Source organism: Trichechus manatus, unplaced genomic scaffold, assembly GCF_000243295.1.
Source record: "Trichechus manatus latirostris isolate Lorelei unplaced genomic scaffold, TriManLat1.0 scaffold00009, whole genome shotgun sequence".
NCBI classification, from domain to species: Eukaryota; Metazoa; Chordata; class Mammalia; order Sirenia; family Trichechidae; genus Trichechus; species Trichechus manatus.
In genome coordinates, this window is record NW_004443945.1 from 23774253 (window position 1) to 23791695 (window position 17443).

The 17443-nt window shown below is 35.3% G+C and overlaps 1 protein-coding gene across 5 annotated transcripts in view; it reads right to left on the bottom strand.

Annotated features, from left to right (window-relative positions):
* ESRP1 (epithelial splicing regulatory protein 1) overlaps nucleotides 1–17443 on the bottom strand; it is a 58147-nt gene that overhangs the window by 6923 nt on the left and 33781 nt on the right. For 2 of the 5 annotated variants that reach the window (XM_004370766.1, XM_012559836.1), the window contains exons 13-15: nucleotides 14615–14783; nucleotides 6872–7022; nucleotides 3103–3212 (exon numbers count right to left, since the gene is read on the bottom strand). In XM_004370766.1, the coding sequence (XP_004370823.1) occupies nucleotides 3138–3212; nucleotides 6872–7022; nucleotides 14615–14783 (395 nt within the window). In that variant the 3' untranslated portion in view covers nucleotides 3103–3137. The remainder of the gene's footprint in view (nucleotides 1–3102; nucleotides 3213–6871; nucleotides 7023–14614; nucleotides 14784–17443) is intronic. The other 3 variants (XM_004370768.1, XM_012559839.1, XM_004370767.2) reach the window with 2 other exon arrangements.

A 17443-nucleotide genomic window follows, 5' to 3' on the forward strand; every position in this document is an offset into this window, starting at 1 on the left:
TCATAAAAAGTAACGAAGGGAAAAAAACTCGCGAGTGGCAAGCGAGAATCCAAAAGAAGCAGAAAAAGAAAAAAGGGAAAAAAAAAAAAAAAAAAAAACCCTCAGCCAAAGAGAGGATGAAATGCATTTTTGGACATGTCAGGATTCAATATTTACCTAACATTCATCCTACATTAAAAAAAAAAAACTAACAAAACTAACCTAGCATATAATTGGGTTTGATCTAGAAGACATGATTAACACTAAAAAGAAATTAATGCTTGGCTCTTGGCAACTGGCTCAGTCTATCTTGAGAGGTGGGGGTGGGTGATGGGATCAATTCCCTCTTCCACCTCTAGAGGTCCAACACGCTATTCTGTTCTTAATGTTTCCCAGTACAGTTGCCTTGAGTTAATTCCAACTCATGGTGACTCTATGTCAGAGCAGAACTGTGCTTCACAGAGTTTTCAATGGCTGATTTTTTTCCCAAAAGTAGATCACCAGGCCTTTCTTCCAAGGTTCCTCTGGGTGGACTTGAACCTCTAACCTTGAAGGTGTTAACAGTTTGCATCACCCAGGGACTTCTCTTATTGTTTACTTATAATACTGTAAATGCTGTTTTTACTAGGTTAAATTTTTAGCATCAATTTTTAGATAATACTTCCAGAACAAAATACATATGTTATAAACTCAACAAGGTCATAATATAGTTTATAAAAATTAGGTGTTTCCAGGGAAAATGGAGGTAGGTGGTGTTCAAAGTACAGGCAGTCCCCCGATTATAAATGAGTTCTGTTACTAAGTCTGTCTTTAAGTCAAATTTGTACGTAAGTCAGAACCATTAGGTATGGTTTGTATCTATTGTCAGTTAGTCAAATGTTTGTCTTAGTATAAAGTATATAGTCGGAATCAACTTGACAGCAACAGATTTGGGTTTTTTGGTTGATACCTTTCTATGCATAAAAACCATTAAAGAAACACTTCTAGATACACTAAAACATCTTTAATATAATACAGTAATAATAACAATAATGCTTTGATGTGTGTGGCAAAGTAGCACCCGTTATTATAAACCATCATTATGTACCTTGACTTTTTAATAACAGGCTGTATGGTGGTTGGTTCCTAACTATGGTTTGTACATAAGTCAGAGGTTGGACATTCCTAACACAAGTACTGCCTGTACACAATTCTTCATCTTTAATGAGGTGAATCAGATATGAGTTAAAGTTGGTAAATCAACAAATACGTCATTTAGAAAAATGACGAGAACAACCAGAAGAACGAGATAAAAATTGTTAAGTTACCTTTGAAAAATGGTACTGGAAGCAGAAGGGGTAAACAGAGGAAAACTTACTTTTCATTTTAGAATTTCATATACAATTTGAATTTAAGGAGTTAAAATATGATCAATGACACAACTATTTGACAGTATTTTATAAGATCAATAAAAATACTTGATCATATTATGACATAGGAAGATTTTATATACATCAAAATATAAGGTTAAGAGGAAAGAAACAAGATCCAAAATAACACAAGAGCATATAGAAAAGAAACAAAAAGCAATATTCATAGTGGTTATTCCTGTATGGTGGGATTATTGGTATCTTTGTACCTGACTGTATATTCCAATTTCTTCACAATAAGCACACAATGCTCTTATGATCTTTACCGCCCAGGGTTGTTAAGATGATTATATGATATAATGTACCCCAAATATTTCACACATTGCTCTGCGTTAATTATTTAAAATTCTTAATATAAAGGCAAATTAATCTGACTTTATTAGAATAAGAAAATGCAGACATTATCTAGATATTAACAAACAAAAAAACCTCATTGCCGTCTAGTCAATTCCGACTCATAGTGACCTTAGAAAACAGAGTAGACCTGCCCCATAGGGTTTCCAAGGAGCAGCTGTTAGATTCGAACTGCCAACCTTTTGGTTAGCAACCAAGCTCTTAACCGCTGTACCACCAGGGCTCCAGATTTTAACAAAGCACCTGATAAAGTTTGGTCATTCTAACATGAGCCAATTATGTAAGCATAGGTTAGAATGGCTAATAGTCTATTTAAGACATTTCTAGTGTGATATGAAAGGGATCTATATTTCTGGTCATGTCCTATTCAACGTACTCATTGTGTGCTTATCAAATTCATAGATAGCGTGAAGGGGATTGAATAATGAACGTTTGGAAAGACAAAGTATAGACTAAAAAGGGATGAGCAGGCTAGAAAATGTGCTCTCACCACTATGAACCAGGCTAAAGAACACCCCATTCCCGTTGCAAAATATTGGGCCTAATGCTCACTGGTAGCATCAAACATCCTAAAACCTCACTGAAAAAGGAAGAGAATCTTCACTTCCATCTCCAGGGAGATTGTTTTAACACAGAACTGGAGTTTTCACATATTCAGGAAGAGAAGCTCAGAACCCAGTTCTCATTTCTCAAGGATGACAGAGTATTGACAACCCTGTTCCCAATTTAGGGTGCATATGGTTGAATCCCACAGGGTCCTTAGCCATCAAAATGGTAAACAAAGTTTGAAAATGGCAGGCGAGCAAACCAACTTCAGTAAACCCCAAATAAAAAATGAAGCTATAAGCCACACCAATTCCTGAATATTTCTTTTCAACTCTATCTCTTGAGGAGCTTCACAGAGAATGCCAATATACTTTCAGAAATGGTTGTGGATTAGTAGAAAACAAAGTACCTACTTTCAAAGAACCATTAACAAGACAACTTCCCTCTAGATTTAGTTTTAGAAAACAAAAAAGACACGCAATAAAAACCTTATAGTCAGTTTGGGATGAAGCACATTTAAAAGTATACCCAAGTCTGTATTCCCATATGTAACATAGCAAATGATTTTCAAATGGAAACATTTCCCCTTACCTCAAAATAACACAAAACTCTCATCTATAAACATTGATTGGATACTATCTACTTAGATGACTACCTTCATTTCAGTCTCCATTCCTTCTAGGATTTCTGACACGGTTACACCATACTAAAGAAAACAGGGAATTTGTCACCTGACTCCTAAGACATGTTCAGATTCTTGATCCTTCTTTGTTTTGGCCTTTTTAATTTAACTGTTTATATCATACAGCCTTACCTTCTTTTCTGAGGATGGTCTAACTGCTGGGGCCCTTAAATACAAACCCATTCTTTGGGTAGAGTCCTGGCCTGGTCACTTGTGTGTACAAGTCCATCCTCGGTTGCATACTAAAATGCAAGTTAAAATGAACAGGATCAAAAGATGGACACGCTGTCACTATGGATGGTTAGTATTTCAACTGAATAGATCTACTGATAATATTAAAAGACATTTGGACCATAGGAAACAAGTAAGCACTGGTATGAGCCACAGTTATAACTGCTAATCCTAAGTCTTCACTTAGCATGCCATACTCAACATGTTTAAACAAGTCTTCACTTAGCATGCCATACTCAACATGTCTAAATACCATTAAAATCCCTCCTAGTATGGGAGTTAGATTGAACATGTGGGTAAAAACAGACATCATATCAGAATAACTCAAGGGACCAAACACTTCAGATCTTGCTAATAGTACAGTTTGTAGGATACCATAGATATAACTGGATATAAATCATTTGAGCACCAACTATTTGCAAGGTATTGTAAAATAAGCTCAATACCTAATGATCTCCAAACAATAAGGAATTTTAAATAGTGTTAGATATATTTGTAATAGCAATCTAATGATCTAAATAGGGCAGTGAGTGAAAGTCTTAATAGTGAGAAGCCCAAAGAAACAACAATTAAAGTTAGTACTTTGAGGAGAAACAAAAACTAGCACTTATTGAAAACGTGAAGCCATTGACAGTGAAGGGTAAGGCAAGGAGCCAATGAAAAAGTAAAAGCAATTATATAAAGATATCTGAAAGCCCATTTCAGAATAAGATGCCAATCAACTAAAACATACATACAAGTTTATCTTAGTGATAAGAATGATGCCCTCATACCAGATATTTTCATGTAGTCTGTCTTCATAAATTCAGACCTCATTCTCTCATTGATAAAAATGGGCATAACTCAGGTACTCTTACTTTACAAGACTGCAGATTTGATACCATCTTGCTTAAACCATGAGAATTTTTCTCTTTATAAAGCCTTGCTCTTTTTGACTTTACCCAGAAAATTAAGTATGAAAAAACACAGAGTTGGAGTACTTTTATTGAAGGAATTTTGCTGAGGGCAGAGGGCACATACACTTAAAAATTATATTTAAATCTATCATATTTATTAAAGGACATATGCCATTATTATATCAAGATTATAAAAAAAGACATTGTGCTTTTGAAAATTAGAGAGTCAAGAGATTTCATTCACTCAACCACTTATTGCCTGAGTACTTCATAATTAAATATGACTAATATTATAATTTATAATAAAATATTAGTCAGAATATTCCAGAAATCAAAGTAACACCTTCCATTAGATTAGCAACAGTGATAAACACTGTAGGTTAAAAAAAATATATATATATAAAGAGAAAAAAACACTTAAAAAAAAAAAAAAAAAAAAGACATCCACTGATTTTACCATTTTGTGACAAACCCAGCCATATCTAAAGAATTTGGAGCCCCACACCAAGTGGCTGTTACCTGGATAACTGAAAACAGGAAACAACAGGTAACAAGAAGGCATGGACTCTTAAAGACAGTAGAAAATACAAGCTTTAATGTAAGAGTGATATGAAACTAGGTTAGATATAAAAGATTCTGAATGCATGATTTTCAACTACTTCATCACTTGAATTACTGAAAAGAGGATATTCAAATAATTTGATATATTGAATATTTAGATAATTGAGGTTCCTAGATAATCCTAACTTGTTGATTCGGTGAATAAATTCCAAGCACTTCAGAAATAAAAACCAAATAAATGCCTTGAGAGGTAATAATTTTGTTTGATCTATATGCTTGTAGTTATACTGGATAACTCTACTTCAACCTTGAATGATTTTCCACAAGTTACTAAAAAGATAAACGGTTATAAACTGATGTTATTTTATCTCAGTTTTGGAGCATATCAATCTTTACTTATAAATCTAGAAATAATTCCTATTACTTGCTTTTGGTAAATATCTACAAAACCCAGCCATGACGTCCTTCATAACAGGAGAAATTTTGTTCAATTCCGTTACCGATTTGTGCATAAAACCACTTAATTCAGTGTTAACTTACAGGTTGAATAGTGGTTGGTCAAAACAAATTAAAAAGAAAACGAATTAAGCCGACCACTAAAATCTGACATTTTCTTTTCTTTGAAGGAAAAATAAAATACAATAATCAAAAATGTTTTCTCCATGAGATTAAACAGCCTTTATAATAGCTTTCAGCGAAAGTCTCTACTCCTTTCTAAATGACGATCTAATGATTCAGACATGAAGTTTGCAAAGTAACTTTTTACCCCCTCAAATGCTTCTGACAGGCAGCATAATTTTTAGAGAAGAGCCAAGCATATACTGACCTCTGAAAAAGTCTTACTTCTGGTAAGGGTGTGCTAAGCCAAACAGTAGTAACAAAAGATAGCTTTTGGTCCATCTTCATTCCTGTTTTTACTAATTGTCTTTATTTGTCAGAAAATATCCCTTTTACGTTAAAAGTACTTAAGACAATAGTGGCAATTGGTAGGTTTGGGGCACCTAACATCACCACTGAGATAATCTTAGTTTAGACCACAATCCTCCATGATTTATAGATGCCAAGATTGTAAACCCACTCCAATAGTGAAATTGCCTCAGCAGACAGAACCCTTATAATGCTGTAAACCTAAAAAAAACCTAACTCGTTGCCGTTGAGTCGATAAGACAGAGTAGAACTGCCCCACAGGGTTTCCAAGGAGTGGCCGGTGGATTTGAACTGCCGACCTTTTGGTTAGTAGCCGAGCTCTTAACCTCTGTGCCGCAAGGGCTCCTATACCGCTGTACTGTCCTGCAAATGCACGAAGGCTATTTTAATTTGACTGTTAGGCCTGTAACAGCATCTCACTCTAAAGACTCAAGTAAAGTTCAGTTCCAGGGGGAAAGACGACAACTTTTGGTTTTAGTGCAATAAAAAGACTACAAGTTACTTATTTTGAGAAAATGCAGAAAAGGATTTCAAACTCTAGGTAATTATGTGACTTGAAGAAGGAAAAGTATCTGCTTGTATGAGATGGCAAGGAAGAAGAGATTTTGCTCACTGTTAAAGAGCTCTTCCCAAGAAACTTCTCACTCTTCAGCTTAAGTCAGCAAACAGCTGACTGACAGACACAGGCAGTGGTAGAAAAAATTGCCAAGAGCAAATGTTCAATTCACTAGAATTAAGAGTAGATAATTTCTCACTGGATATCCTAAAGCTCGTTTTAAGGTGTTTCTATCTAAAGATTTATTGAGTTCCCTGTGGATTAGGCAGAGGCCCCTCAAGTAGTCAGAGGCCTCTGACCACATTTTAAATATTCACCCTAACTGCTTAATGTATTTTAATACTTTTTAGGGAAAAATTATGATACAGACTTTTAGGAAAACACCTTTTCAGCCAATCCTATTTTAAATGAGAAAACCCACACAGCTATGGGCTGTAAAGAGTTTTTACAAACTAGCTCCATTTTCCAAAAAAGCACCGATCAAGTTGAAAGAATTAAGACAGCACAAGCAAGCCCTCACCTTGTCAGGAGGTGAGTTTGAAATTAGCACCTACACAACTTGTCTCCCCTGGCTTTGCCTCCAGATCTTTTTGCCTTCATAAGCAGATCCATCAGCATATGTATACATGTGACTTTCAAAGAATCTGTTTTTTTCCTGGCTGTATTCTTTAGACAAGTCAATTTAAGTAATAAGGGCACTGAGGATTTTTTTCTTCTTCAAGCTACTGACCTGGTAACCTTGGAAGAAGTTAAGAATTTCCTTAACTCCAGTATTGTAGGCCAGGCCCTGCATTCTGACCACCGTGCCAGGCTGTGGAGGGACACCGCTAAGATTAGCAGCTGTAGGGAAGTAGCCAAGACTATTAGGCGAACCTGGGGGGCTAAAGGGAGAGAAAGCACAGTGAACCAATAGGAATGACAATGTTGAATATTTACTGTAAAAACATTAGTTACTTAAGGAAAACAGACTTTCAAGGTGATCTTTTTCACACTTCCCAGAGCTAGTTACCATCTCGCCAAAGACAGGTAAGGACACCATAGTGGTTCTGTCCCACATTTCCACAAAAGCCAAAGTTGAAGAATTAGAGAGGTTAATGCAGAGTTAAGTGCAGGGCTGTCTCAAAGACCCACCTCTCTCTGAGATTGAAAAGAAAAGAGGAAGGAGAGAATTAAGCCTTCACAGTTACTCAACCACAAAGCACCACCGCCAGAGTCCAGCTCACTGATGATTAACTGGATAGTTATCAAGAATACTAAGGTATGAAAAGGCAGGAATACAAAGGACTAATAGAAACCATAGCCACAGACACCAAAAGCTTATGAAGTGATTGCTTCCAAAGGATGAACCGTTCTACCATATACACAAGTAAATGTATATCACAATAATAAGACCACCCTGCAGCAAAGCGAAGTACTAAGAATAGGGCCCATGAGTCATTTCTTCCAGACTAACTATAAGGGAAGACGGGTTGGAAAGGATACATAGCAAATTAAATTGCTCACCATAAGATGAGGTGAAAATTATTGAATGGGTCCTCCTGATGTATCTTCAGCAGTTACATCCAAGAAGCACAAGTCAAGTGAACACCTAACTAACTGTGCAACTAGTTTCACCTCTGACCCCACCCAATCTATTTTCCACCACATTTAATGGTTAGATCCTCATAACTAAAAACAAAACTAAAACAGGAAAATTTAAAAAAAGAAAACAAAAACTCAAGATATTAGCTTAAGGGGCAATACAGACTCATGGCTTTAGATTATTAACCCTCATTTATCTAAGTAGGTACAGTCATGCACTGCATAACGTCCGTTATAACAGAGTTCAGAAATCCCAATTGGAGAACAGGACATAGTGGACTTAGGCATGTGGCACTCAACAATCATGAAAATACACAAAAAACAAAGAAAAAAATCTCTGTTAAAGTACCGGCTCCACTGAAAACTACAAGGCTAATGAAAATGCGGCAGGGACCTGTATCAGAAATTGCTAATGACCTGGATTGAGGACCAAGCACGAAAGCGAATCTCTCTCAGCACATTGATGAGCACTGCTAAGGCACGAAGTTTGTTCGAGATGCTTAAAGAAAAAGCAGGATCAACTCTAATGTTGAGTTTAGTGCTAGCTCTGGGTGGTTCAAGCGCCTCAAACCACATTTTTTGCTGCATAATGTGAAACTGAGTGATGAATCTGCAAGTGCTGATGCAAAGGCAGCAGAAGAATTTGTTGAAATCTTAGATAAACTAATTGTAGAGGGAAGTTATTTGTCCCAGCAAATTTTTAATATGGATGAAACCTCCTTATCCTGGAAGTCAATGCCTGAAAGGACCTTCCCCATCCATGAAAAGGTGTTCATACAACATCCAGATCACATAATGTCCTATTTCACAGAATGTATTGAGGACGTTAAGTGACGCATGAATTTACATTTCCAAAATAAGTAAACAAGTAATGAAAGGAACTAAAAAATCTTTTGTAATCTATTCTACATAATCCTAACTGATGGACTAAGAGAAAAGGTACCAGATGTCCTCTAGTCCCAGCCTCCTTTTCTTATTAACCTAATAACCTTGAACAAATCACTTAATTTCTCTGAACTTCAATTTCCTCATTTGCTAAGTGGGGATAATAGCACCTTCCTAGTTTGTTTCACAGGGTTGTTGTTTAGATTCAATTATTTAAGATATTAAAGTATTCCATAAACCATAAAATACTATCATTTATGTTATCTCTCTCTTTCCATCTCCAAAACTTCTACCCTATTTCATTATTTTGAAAATCTGGGAGCCTGAATGTATTACTTGGCATCAAGGTGCCCTTTACCTTTTAAGTCTCCAAAGCAGTGGCCCTCAACTTTTTGCATATTAGACTCATGGGGAACAATCTGACAACTCTCTACACCCAGAGCAGACGCCAATGAATTAAAAACCAGAAACTCAAGAAACTGGACCCCAGACATTAATATACCAATATGTTTTAAAGATCTCCAAGTGATTCCACTGAAAACCACTATTTAGAGATGAAGGTCAATTTATGAGCAACTGTGACAGCAGAAGAGAACGCTGAACTTTAGGTCTGTGTAGGCCATCAATGAGCCACACCCCCTCATTTTTAAAGAGGTTGAAACAGAAACTCAGAGTTAAATACCTTCCCAAAGTTCACACCCAGTTAACTCTTCACCAAACCAGAAGAACCACCCAGGTTTCTCAGCTTCTAGTTCAATGCATTCCCCTATACAACTGCCATTCATTCAAAGACTATCTTTACTCATGTCAAATGCCTGATACTGAGGCAAATACTCAGAGCCTCAAATACTACCTCTGTCTACATATTTCTTTACTAGCTACTCAGAGTTTCCATACTAGTTACAAAAGTCAGGTCATTCCTACAGTATACAACTTACTTTCATGACTATCCTAGCGTATTCTATTTCCTTTGCCTAAAGGATCTCCTATAAATAAATCTAGGGTCTCAAGTACCTTCAAAATACAATTAAAATAACAGCGGGATAAAAAGCCATACACTAGAAACTCAAGGATATGTTAGTCATATTCAGCAACTATAATAGCACCTATTTGGATGAAGCTTAAATACAACACAGCTTGGATTCCCACTATTATTTTTTGCAACTACAATTACTGTTGTGCAAAAGGCATCATAAGAAAATGAAATAAGGTATGTATCTTCCTGACAGGGCATAAGAATCAGAATTTCCCATCGACTTAAATTCTACATGCTAAGGCTTTTCACTGATTATTAAAGTAAGAATCAGCAAAAGTAATTAAATAAATACATATGACAGGCTATAGACTAAATAAGCTTGCTGTCTACAGAAACAACTTGTTATATGTAGAAAATCAAAAGGAACTTACGGAAAAAACTACTAGAACTAATAAATGAGTTCAGTAAGGTTATAAGTTACAAGGTCAACATGCAAAAATTGATTGCATTTCTATACACTAGCAATGAATGATCTGAAAAGGAAATTAAGTAGATAATTTCATTCACAATAGCAAGAAAAATAATAAAATATTAGGAATAAATTTAAAAAAAGAAGTACAAGACTTGTACAGTGAAAACTATAAAATATTGTTAAAAGAAATAAAGGATCATCTAAAATAAATGCAAAAATAGACCATGTTTTTGGAAGATTATTGATCTACAAACTCAATGCAATCACTACCAAAATTCAAGCTGGCTTTATTTCTTCTTTTTCTTTTTTCTTGTAGAAATTAACAAGCCAAACCCAAAACTTGTGTGGAAACACAAACTACCCAAAATAGCCAAAAATTCTCTTGGAAAAGAACAAAGTAAAAGGACTTACATTTTTCAAATTTAAAACTTAGTACAAAGCTACAGTAATCAAGACATTGTGGTACTGGCATAAGGATAGGCATATGGATCAATGAAATAGAATTGAGAGTCTGTAAATAAACTCTTAAAACTGAGGTAAATTGATTTTCAACAAGGGTGCCAAGACAATTCAGTTGGGGAAAGAACAGTCTTTTCAACAAATAGTGCTGGAGACAACTAGATAGCCACATACGAAAGAATGAATTTAAGCCCCTGCCTCACACCATACAAAAATTTAACTCAAAGTAAATAATATACAAAAGTATAGGCTAAAATTACAGAACTTTTAGAAGAAAACACAGGAGTAAATCTTCATAACCTTGCATTAGATATGACACTGAAAGGTTAAGAGAGGAAAGAAAAAATAGATAAATTGGACACCATCAAGAAAATGAGAAGACACCCAACCAAATAGGATAAAATATCTGCAAATTATATACCTGGTAAGGGACTTGTATATAGAATATGCAAAGAACTTTTACAACTTAATAATAGACAAATAACCCAATTAAAAAATAGACAGAGGATCTGAATAGACATTTCTCCAAACAAGATATACGAATGGCTAATAAGCACATACATCGTCATTAGTCACTAAGGAAATGCAAGCAAAAAAAAAAAAAAAAGAAAGACAACAACAATTAGAAAGGAAGTAGAGAAATGAGAACTCTCATACATTGTTGTTGTGTTGGGAATGTAAAATGGTGAAACCATTTTGGCAAAAGTTATCAAATGACCCAGCAGTTCCATTTCATGTACACGTACACACACACACACCAAACCCACTGCCGACAAATCAATCCCAACTCATAGGGACCCTATATGACAGAATAGAACTGCCCCCACAGGGTTTTCTAAGGTTATAAATGTTTACGGAAGCATACTGCCAAGCTTTCTCCCATATGGCAGCTGGTGAGATCAAACTGCCAACCTTTCAGTTAGCAGCTGAGCACTTAACTACTGCAACACCAGGGCTCCTTGGACATTGTATAATGCCTCAGAATTACTAAATATACATACACATTGCTTAGGTGGAAATGAGCTAATTTTAAAAGAAACGGTTATCTCAGGAAAGTTATTTTGCCACCATAAACCTTTTACATGGGTATGCAAATAAAGCATCACTCAAGAAAACAGTCAAACTTCTCCTATACCTTTTGGCTCCAGATGATGTAACTCGTTATATGTAGGTGTCCTACAAAAGGCAGGCAACATTTAATTAAGTTAATCTATCTTTCTTTAAATTAGATGATGTTCCACCTTATAATTCTTTTTCATTCTAGACTAACTTCTAGGATACTGAGTAACTGAAACCTTCTTCCAAGGGGGAAAGGAAAAAAACAAAACAAAAACAAAAACAAAAAACCTCTTTCTTTTATTTCATGTGCTTTTCAAGATGTTGTTTCAAATCCATGTTTAGATGGCTAAAACCAAAGAAAATTCTTTGGTTTATGTTTTGACCATAAATCTTCCTCAAGTAACGCCAAGACCTTATGATAAAAACACTACATTCTCAAAAGCAATACCCATTATAAAATATATCTCCAAAATTTTAACCATAGTATTTTAATGTTTTCAAGCAGGGCTTCTAACTGGTTAGTTCATTAACACCCCAGATATACTAAATCAGAATCTATAGTTTAACAAGATTCCCAAGTGATTCTTAGGTGTAATTTCTGGGGAAACTTGTTAGAAATGCAAATTCTTAGCAGGGGTTCAAACTAGAACGAATAGGTCCGAAGTCTTGTTTTCAAGTTAACACACTGACTTAATTTGAAGTCAAACTAATATATTTTATAATAAATTGCAGGGAATTTTTAATTTAAAAAGAGAGAATAAAAATTCTAGAACTTCTGTTTAATATCCTTTTTCAGGCTAGCGTATGCTGTCTACAACTTTCCCACTTGCCAAAAAATAGGCCAAAATATATTTGAACTGCTAACATCAGAAATAAATGTCAATAACAGTTTTTTAATAGCCTCAAATACCCTACAGTCATATCATGTTAGAAATTAGTGGTATATTGCCCAAACTGTAAATATTGTATTGTTTTGAAATTTGCTTTGTAAATTTAGCACTATAAATAAGAGCATAGAATACCCATGTTTGTTAATCTCACTAGAATTAGGGGAATATAAATTAAAATAATAAAACACATTAAGGGTTAATCTGGAAGTATTAATTTAAATATAATGCACATGTCCTTCAATTCCAAATTTTCACTTCTGTGAAACTGTCCTATAAAAATATAAGAAGTATTTCAGGATCAATATGAATTTTGTTTAATAGAGAAAAATTAAAACTTAGATGTCTACAAATAAGGGAATTGCTAAATTATAATGTATTTTTACTCTGGACAAGAATGAAGTAAATCTATGAACATTCCCCAGGAAAGAAGTCAACGACAGAATGGTTTAAGTTTAAAAAAAAAAACAAAAACAAGCACGTAGATACTACATGTTGAAAGTATGCCACATTTCAGAGGTATACACATTATCAAACAGTAATAGCTGTTACTTCTGGACTAGGAGGTATGTACAATGGGAGTTTACTTTTACTCACTATACTTCTAGACCTAGCAATGGGCACATTGCAAGCTTTAAAACTTGCTGTAGAAAAAATTCACCTACCGGAAGGGGCCCAAAATTACACAAGGTATTAAACCATCAACGTCAGTTCCTTCTACCTTGGGGCTTCAAGACCAACATTCCCATCTCACTGTGATGAGAAACTATTTCTAAAAGATTCCTGCTTTTAGCAGCACCCAGATAGCTAGTCAATGGTGAAACTGGATACTTTGCAAATGTACTGTAGGCACGAGAACTGCACCAGGCAATCAGAGTCACACTGCATTCCACTCCTGACAGTCTGATGATGTAAGAAAGGTAGACAAAGAGCTTCCTTATAACCAGAGCACACCACCAGCAAGCAATTGTCACAGGGTTCAGAAAAGGTGACAGATTGGGATTGGGGCTAGGTGCCCGACACAGTGCTCCACCATGAACAATTACCAGTGCTTCTGAGCCTTTTCAAGTCTTCAAAACACTGCCAGCTGACGACTATCATGGCTTTCTCCCTATTGTTCTTCCCCGGTAGAATAAAGAATATTTTCAATAGCATTAATGAATGTTTTAAAAACTAGCAAAACAAACAAATGTCGTTAACAGTGGCTACAAGCAATAATGAGAACCCCAAAAGTTCTTGCTCCCTACTCGAAAACTCTAGATAGTAGGGAAAGGACACACAATATATCATAGCCAGTGTAGGGATGAGATGGATTAGTTCTAGATGACTTATCAGAAAACAAACTGTATATATTTTCTTTTAATTTTGAGCAATACTGCTTATGTCAAAGTAAAACTTGATTTTACTAAAAGTGAGCTAGTTATTGGTTAAACAAAGATTTTTTTTTTTTTTTTTTAAACAGAGGTATCATATACATATATCCAAGTTAGAATCACAGGCAATCAAAGCTGGAAGGCACCCCAAAAACTTGACCAATCCCATCAATTTATAAGTGCCAGAAAGGTTAAGTGACTTGCTTCAGTTAGAAGAGATAAAACTAAAACTCAGGTCTCCCAACTCCCAGACTGATAACATTCCCCTCATTTTATATACTGCTGCCTCCCAGAAGTTGAGTACAAATAAAAAGAATACAATATTTAAAATATGTTGACTCCCAGAAAGAAAAAAATATTCAATTCTGGATCTCTTTACGCTAAAGATTTAGGGGGGAAGAACACAAGCCCTGTAAAATGTAAAGAAATGTTTTTCATTTATTGTGGATTAAAATATTAATTCTTAAAAATATAATTGTTCCCATTACGGATTTCCTGTTTTGTGATTCATTTACATTGCCACCCTGCTGCAATGATTACGGTGCCACTCACTTCTGGCCCTATGACAGGAAGAGGAAGAAAGAAAAGTTGTATACATGGGTAACCTCAAAGAGTATGCTGTCAATATATGGTTAAAAAATAAACTTGTATCAGTTTGTTTTGAAACAACCAGAAGCTATTCACTGTCATGCTAACCTTCAATGTGGGAGACAATATTCTTTTGTGAGCTCAGGCCCTGGCTATAAAAGGAGTCCTTTGTTTCTGTCCCTCAGAGTCTTACCTGGGATAGTATGCTGTGTAGTTCATGAAGAGCTGAGTGCCCGCTGGATAGTATGCCGTGGAGGGCTGCAGTGCTCGTGGATTCAAAATCACAGAAGGCTGATAAATGGCAGCTTCAGTTGGAATAACTGCTGTCGGAGCTGGAAATGTGTAGGAGGGAGGAGACAAGCCTAAATAAGCAAAAAGAGAGACTTTGAGACACATTTGCATCAGCTGACACATATGTGCTAATATTAAAGCCATAAGATCACTATATCATACATAAATTTTAAAGAAAGAGACCATCACAGCTCTTTACACCATCTCATGCCATTTCCGTTTGATGATATAGATAACACAGAAGTAATCTCAAAAGCCACACTCCATCAACCCAAAGAACTGCTCTTATTATGCAATTTGGAAAAACCAACATCAAGTGGATTTTGAACTCTACCATTTCACATCATGTATTTGTTTGTTTTTCTCTGCACTCCTGAATGCCAGTTACCATAAACCAACACTTTGAGGAAAGAAACATGGGACTTTCATGTAGTATAACTTCAAACTAAAATCTGTTTTTTTTTTCATTTGAGAACTGTACTGCTACTTCATTTTGTTATCTACCTTGTAGTACAGAATGAAACAGAAAAGGTTATGATGAAACGTTATTCACCAGTACCATGTATCATGCCAAAGCATTGACTGTGCCAGAGTGAGTGGACCTAAAAGGAGTACATCCATTGTGCATTATTCAGACCTAAAGGCAACCCAAGAGATTGGCTGTGAAGGTAATCTAGATCTTCAGCCCTGTAAAAAAAAAAAAAAATCCAATCTAGGAAATGGTCTTCAAGAAATAAACGTGCAAATCTTCCTGAAAGTTCAGATAATAAATCTTGCAAATGAGAGACTCAAACATAACTTTTTCATATTAAAAATCTCCAAAGTGACCTCATATTATCTTTCTTTTGTCCTTTTAATGGTTTTCTACATTTCTGTGGAGATAATTGGAGTCCCTGGATGGTGCAAACTGTTAACACACTTGGTGGCCAACTGAAAGGTTAGTGGTTCATGTTCACCCAAAGGCACTTTGGAAGAAAGGCCTGGCAGATCTACTTCCAAAAGAATCAGCCATTGAAAATCCTATGGAGCACAGTTCTGCTTTTACACATATGGGGTCACCGTGAGTTGGAATAGACTGGACAGCTAGTTTTATGGAAGTAAGTAAGACAGCTGAATATGGGTATATAGACCAAAGACCAAGAAATTGATCCCACATTCAACTTTTGGATGCTTCCTTCATACTCACCCAAAACTGTACTATATGTTAAATATCTAGGTTTTTTTTTTTAAGTTATGATTCCTGGCCTTAAAGGGCAAACAGGACAAATGAGGTACCTAATTCATATGGAAAATCATAAAGCCTATGTTCATGTCCTGCTTATAAAACTGCCAGGCAATTCATTTTAGCACAGTGCCTCATGCCAATAAAATAAACATATCTAATAGGTATAAATCTAAGGAGTACTGGTGGCACAATGGTTAAGTGCTAAGCTGCTACTAAAAAGGTCAGCTGTTTAAACTCACCAGCTGCTCCCCAGGAGAAAAGACCTGGCAATCTACAGCCTAGGACCCTATAGGGCAGCTCTACTCAGTGATATAGGGTCATTATGAGTAGAAATTGACTCAAGGGCACACAAAACAACCGCTGGTATAAATTTGTTCTGCCTTAAAACAGAGGAAGGTAGAAAACGCTGATAACCAAACAGATTAGACTATGGAAATTTGGGCATTTCTCAAACGTTAAGGACAACTATTCTTATATTTCTAAAACAGTATCAGATGTGTATACTCAACTAGAAAAATTAAGTTGACTTCAAAATGTTCCCTTTTAATGAATAAAACTCTGTAAAAAACATCAGTGAGATTTTTGACAGCACTTCTTTATCGAATTCAACAAGAAACTCCACAGTGGGGAATGATAACCAATCACCCTCTTAACTGAATTAGTCCTTGAGATAAAATAAAAAACAGATGCAATTTAAGTTTTACAGTTTCTGGATAATGATACAATTATCTGAAATGTGTTTTGGCAAGAAAAAAAGTCCAGCAGAACAGACGTTAATACTAGGATGTATAAATTGGAATTCTTATCAAAAACTGAGTAAACTCTTCCACTAAAACAACAAATGACCAGATTTAAGTTAAAATTTTTGCCCTCATTTTAGGGAAATTTGAAAGAAATTAAAGATAGGGAAACACATTCTTATGTGAAATACACATTTGAAAAATATTTCTTTTTACCACAACAATAAAATTTCTATCATTTTAGCGCTTGTGAAGGGGAAAGGAAAGAAATTAAAGTCTTGAGAAGAAAGTCCATGAAGACCCGTTTTCCTCTAGGAAAATGAAGAGAGTAAAAGGAAGAATATCTCAGGAAAAGAATTTGGATTATACATGATAAAGAAATTCCCTTATAACATAATGCTTGATGGATTATCACTAAAGGAAATCATAATGGTCAAAACACAATTGCTGATTTGTGGACAGGACACCTATGATTAAGATTACTTCAAGATATTCTTTTAAACCCCACCATATATTTTCAAAAACTGAGATACTCATTTATGAACAACTCTTAGATATACACCAACAGCAAGCAGCAGGTAAATGGAATATTAGCATTGAGGAATTTCAAGGGGGGAGAAAAGGATTAAGCCCCACCAAATATTCTACAGACTGTACTTGATTAACCAGGTTTATCAGTATGGATCCCTATTTACTAGAAAGTGATGTCTTAAAACTCCCCACTTATTGAAATCAAGCACATAAAATCCAATTTAATTTCTCAGTT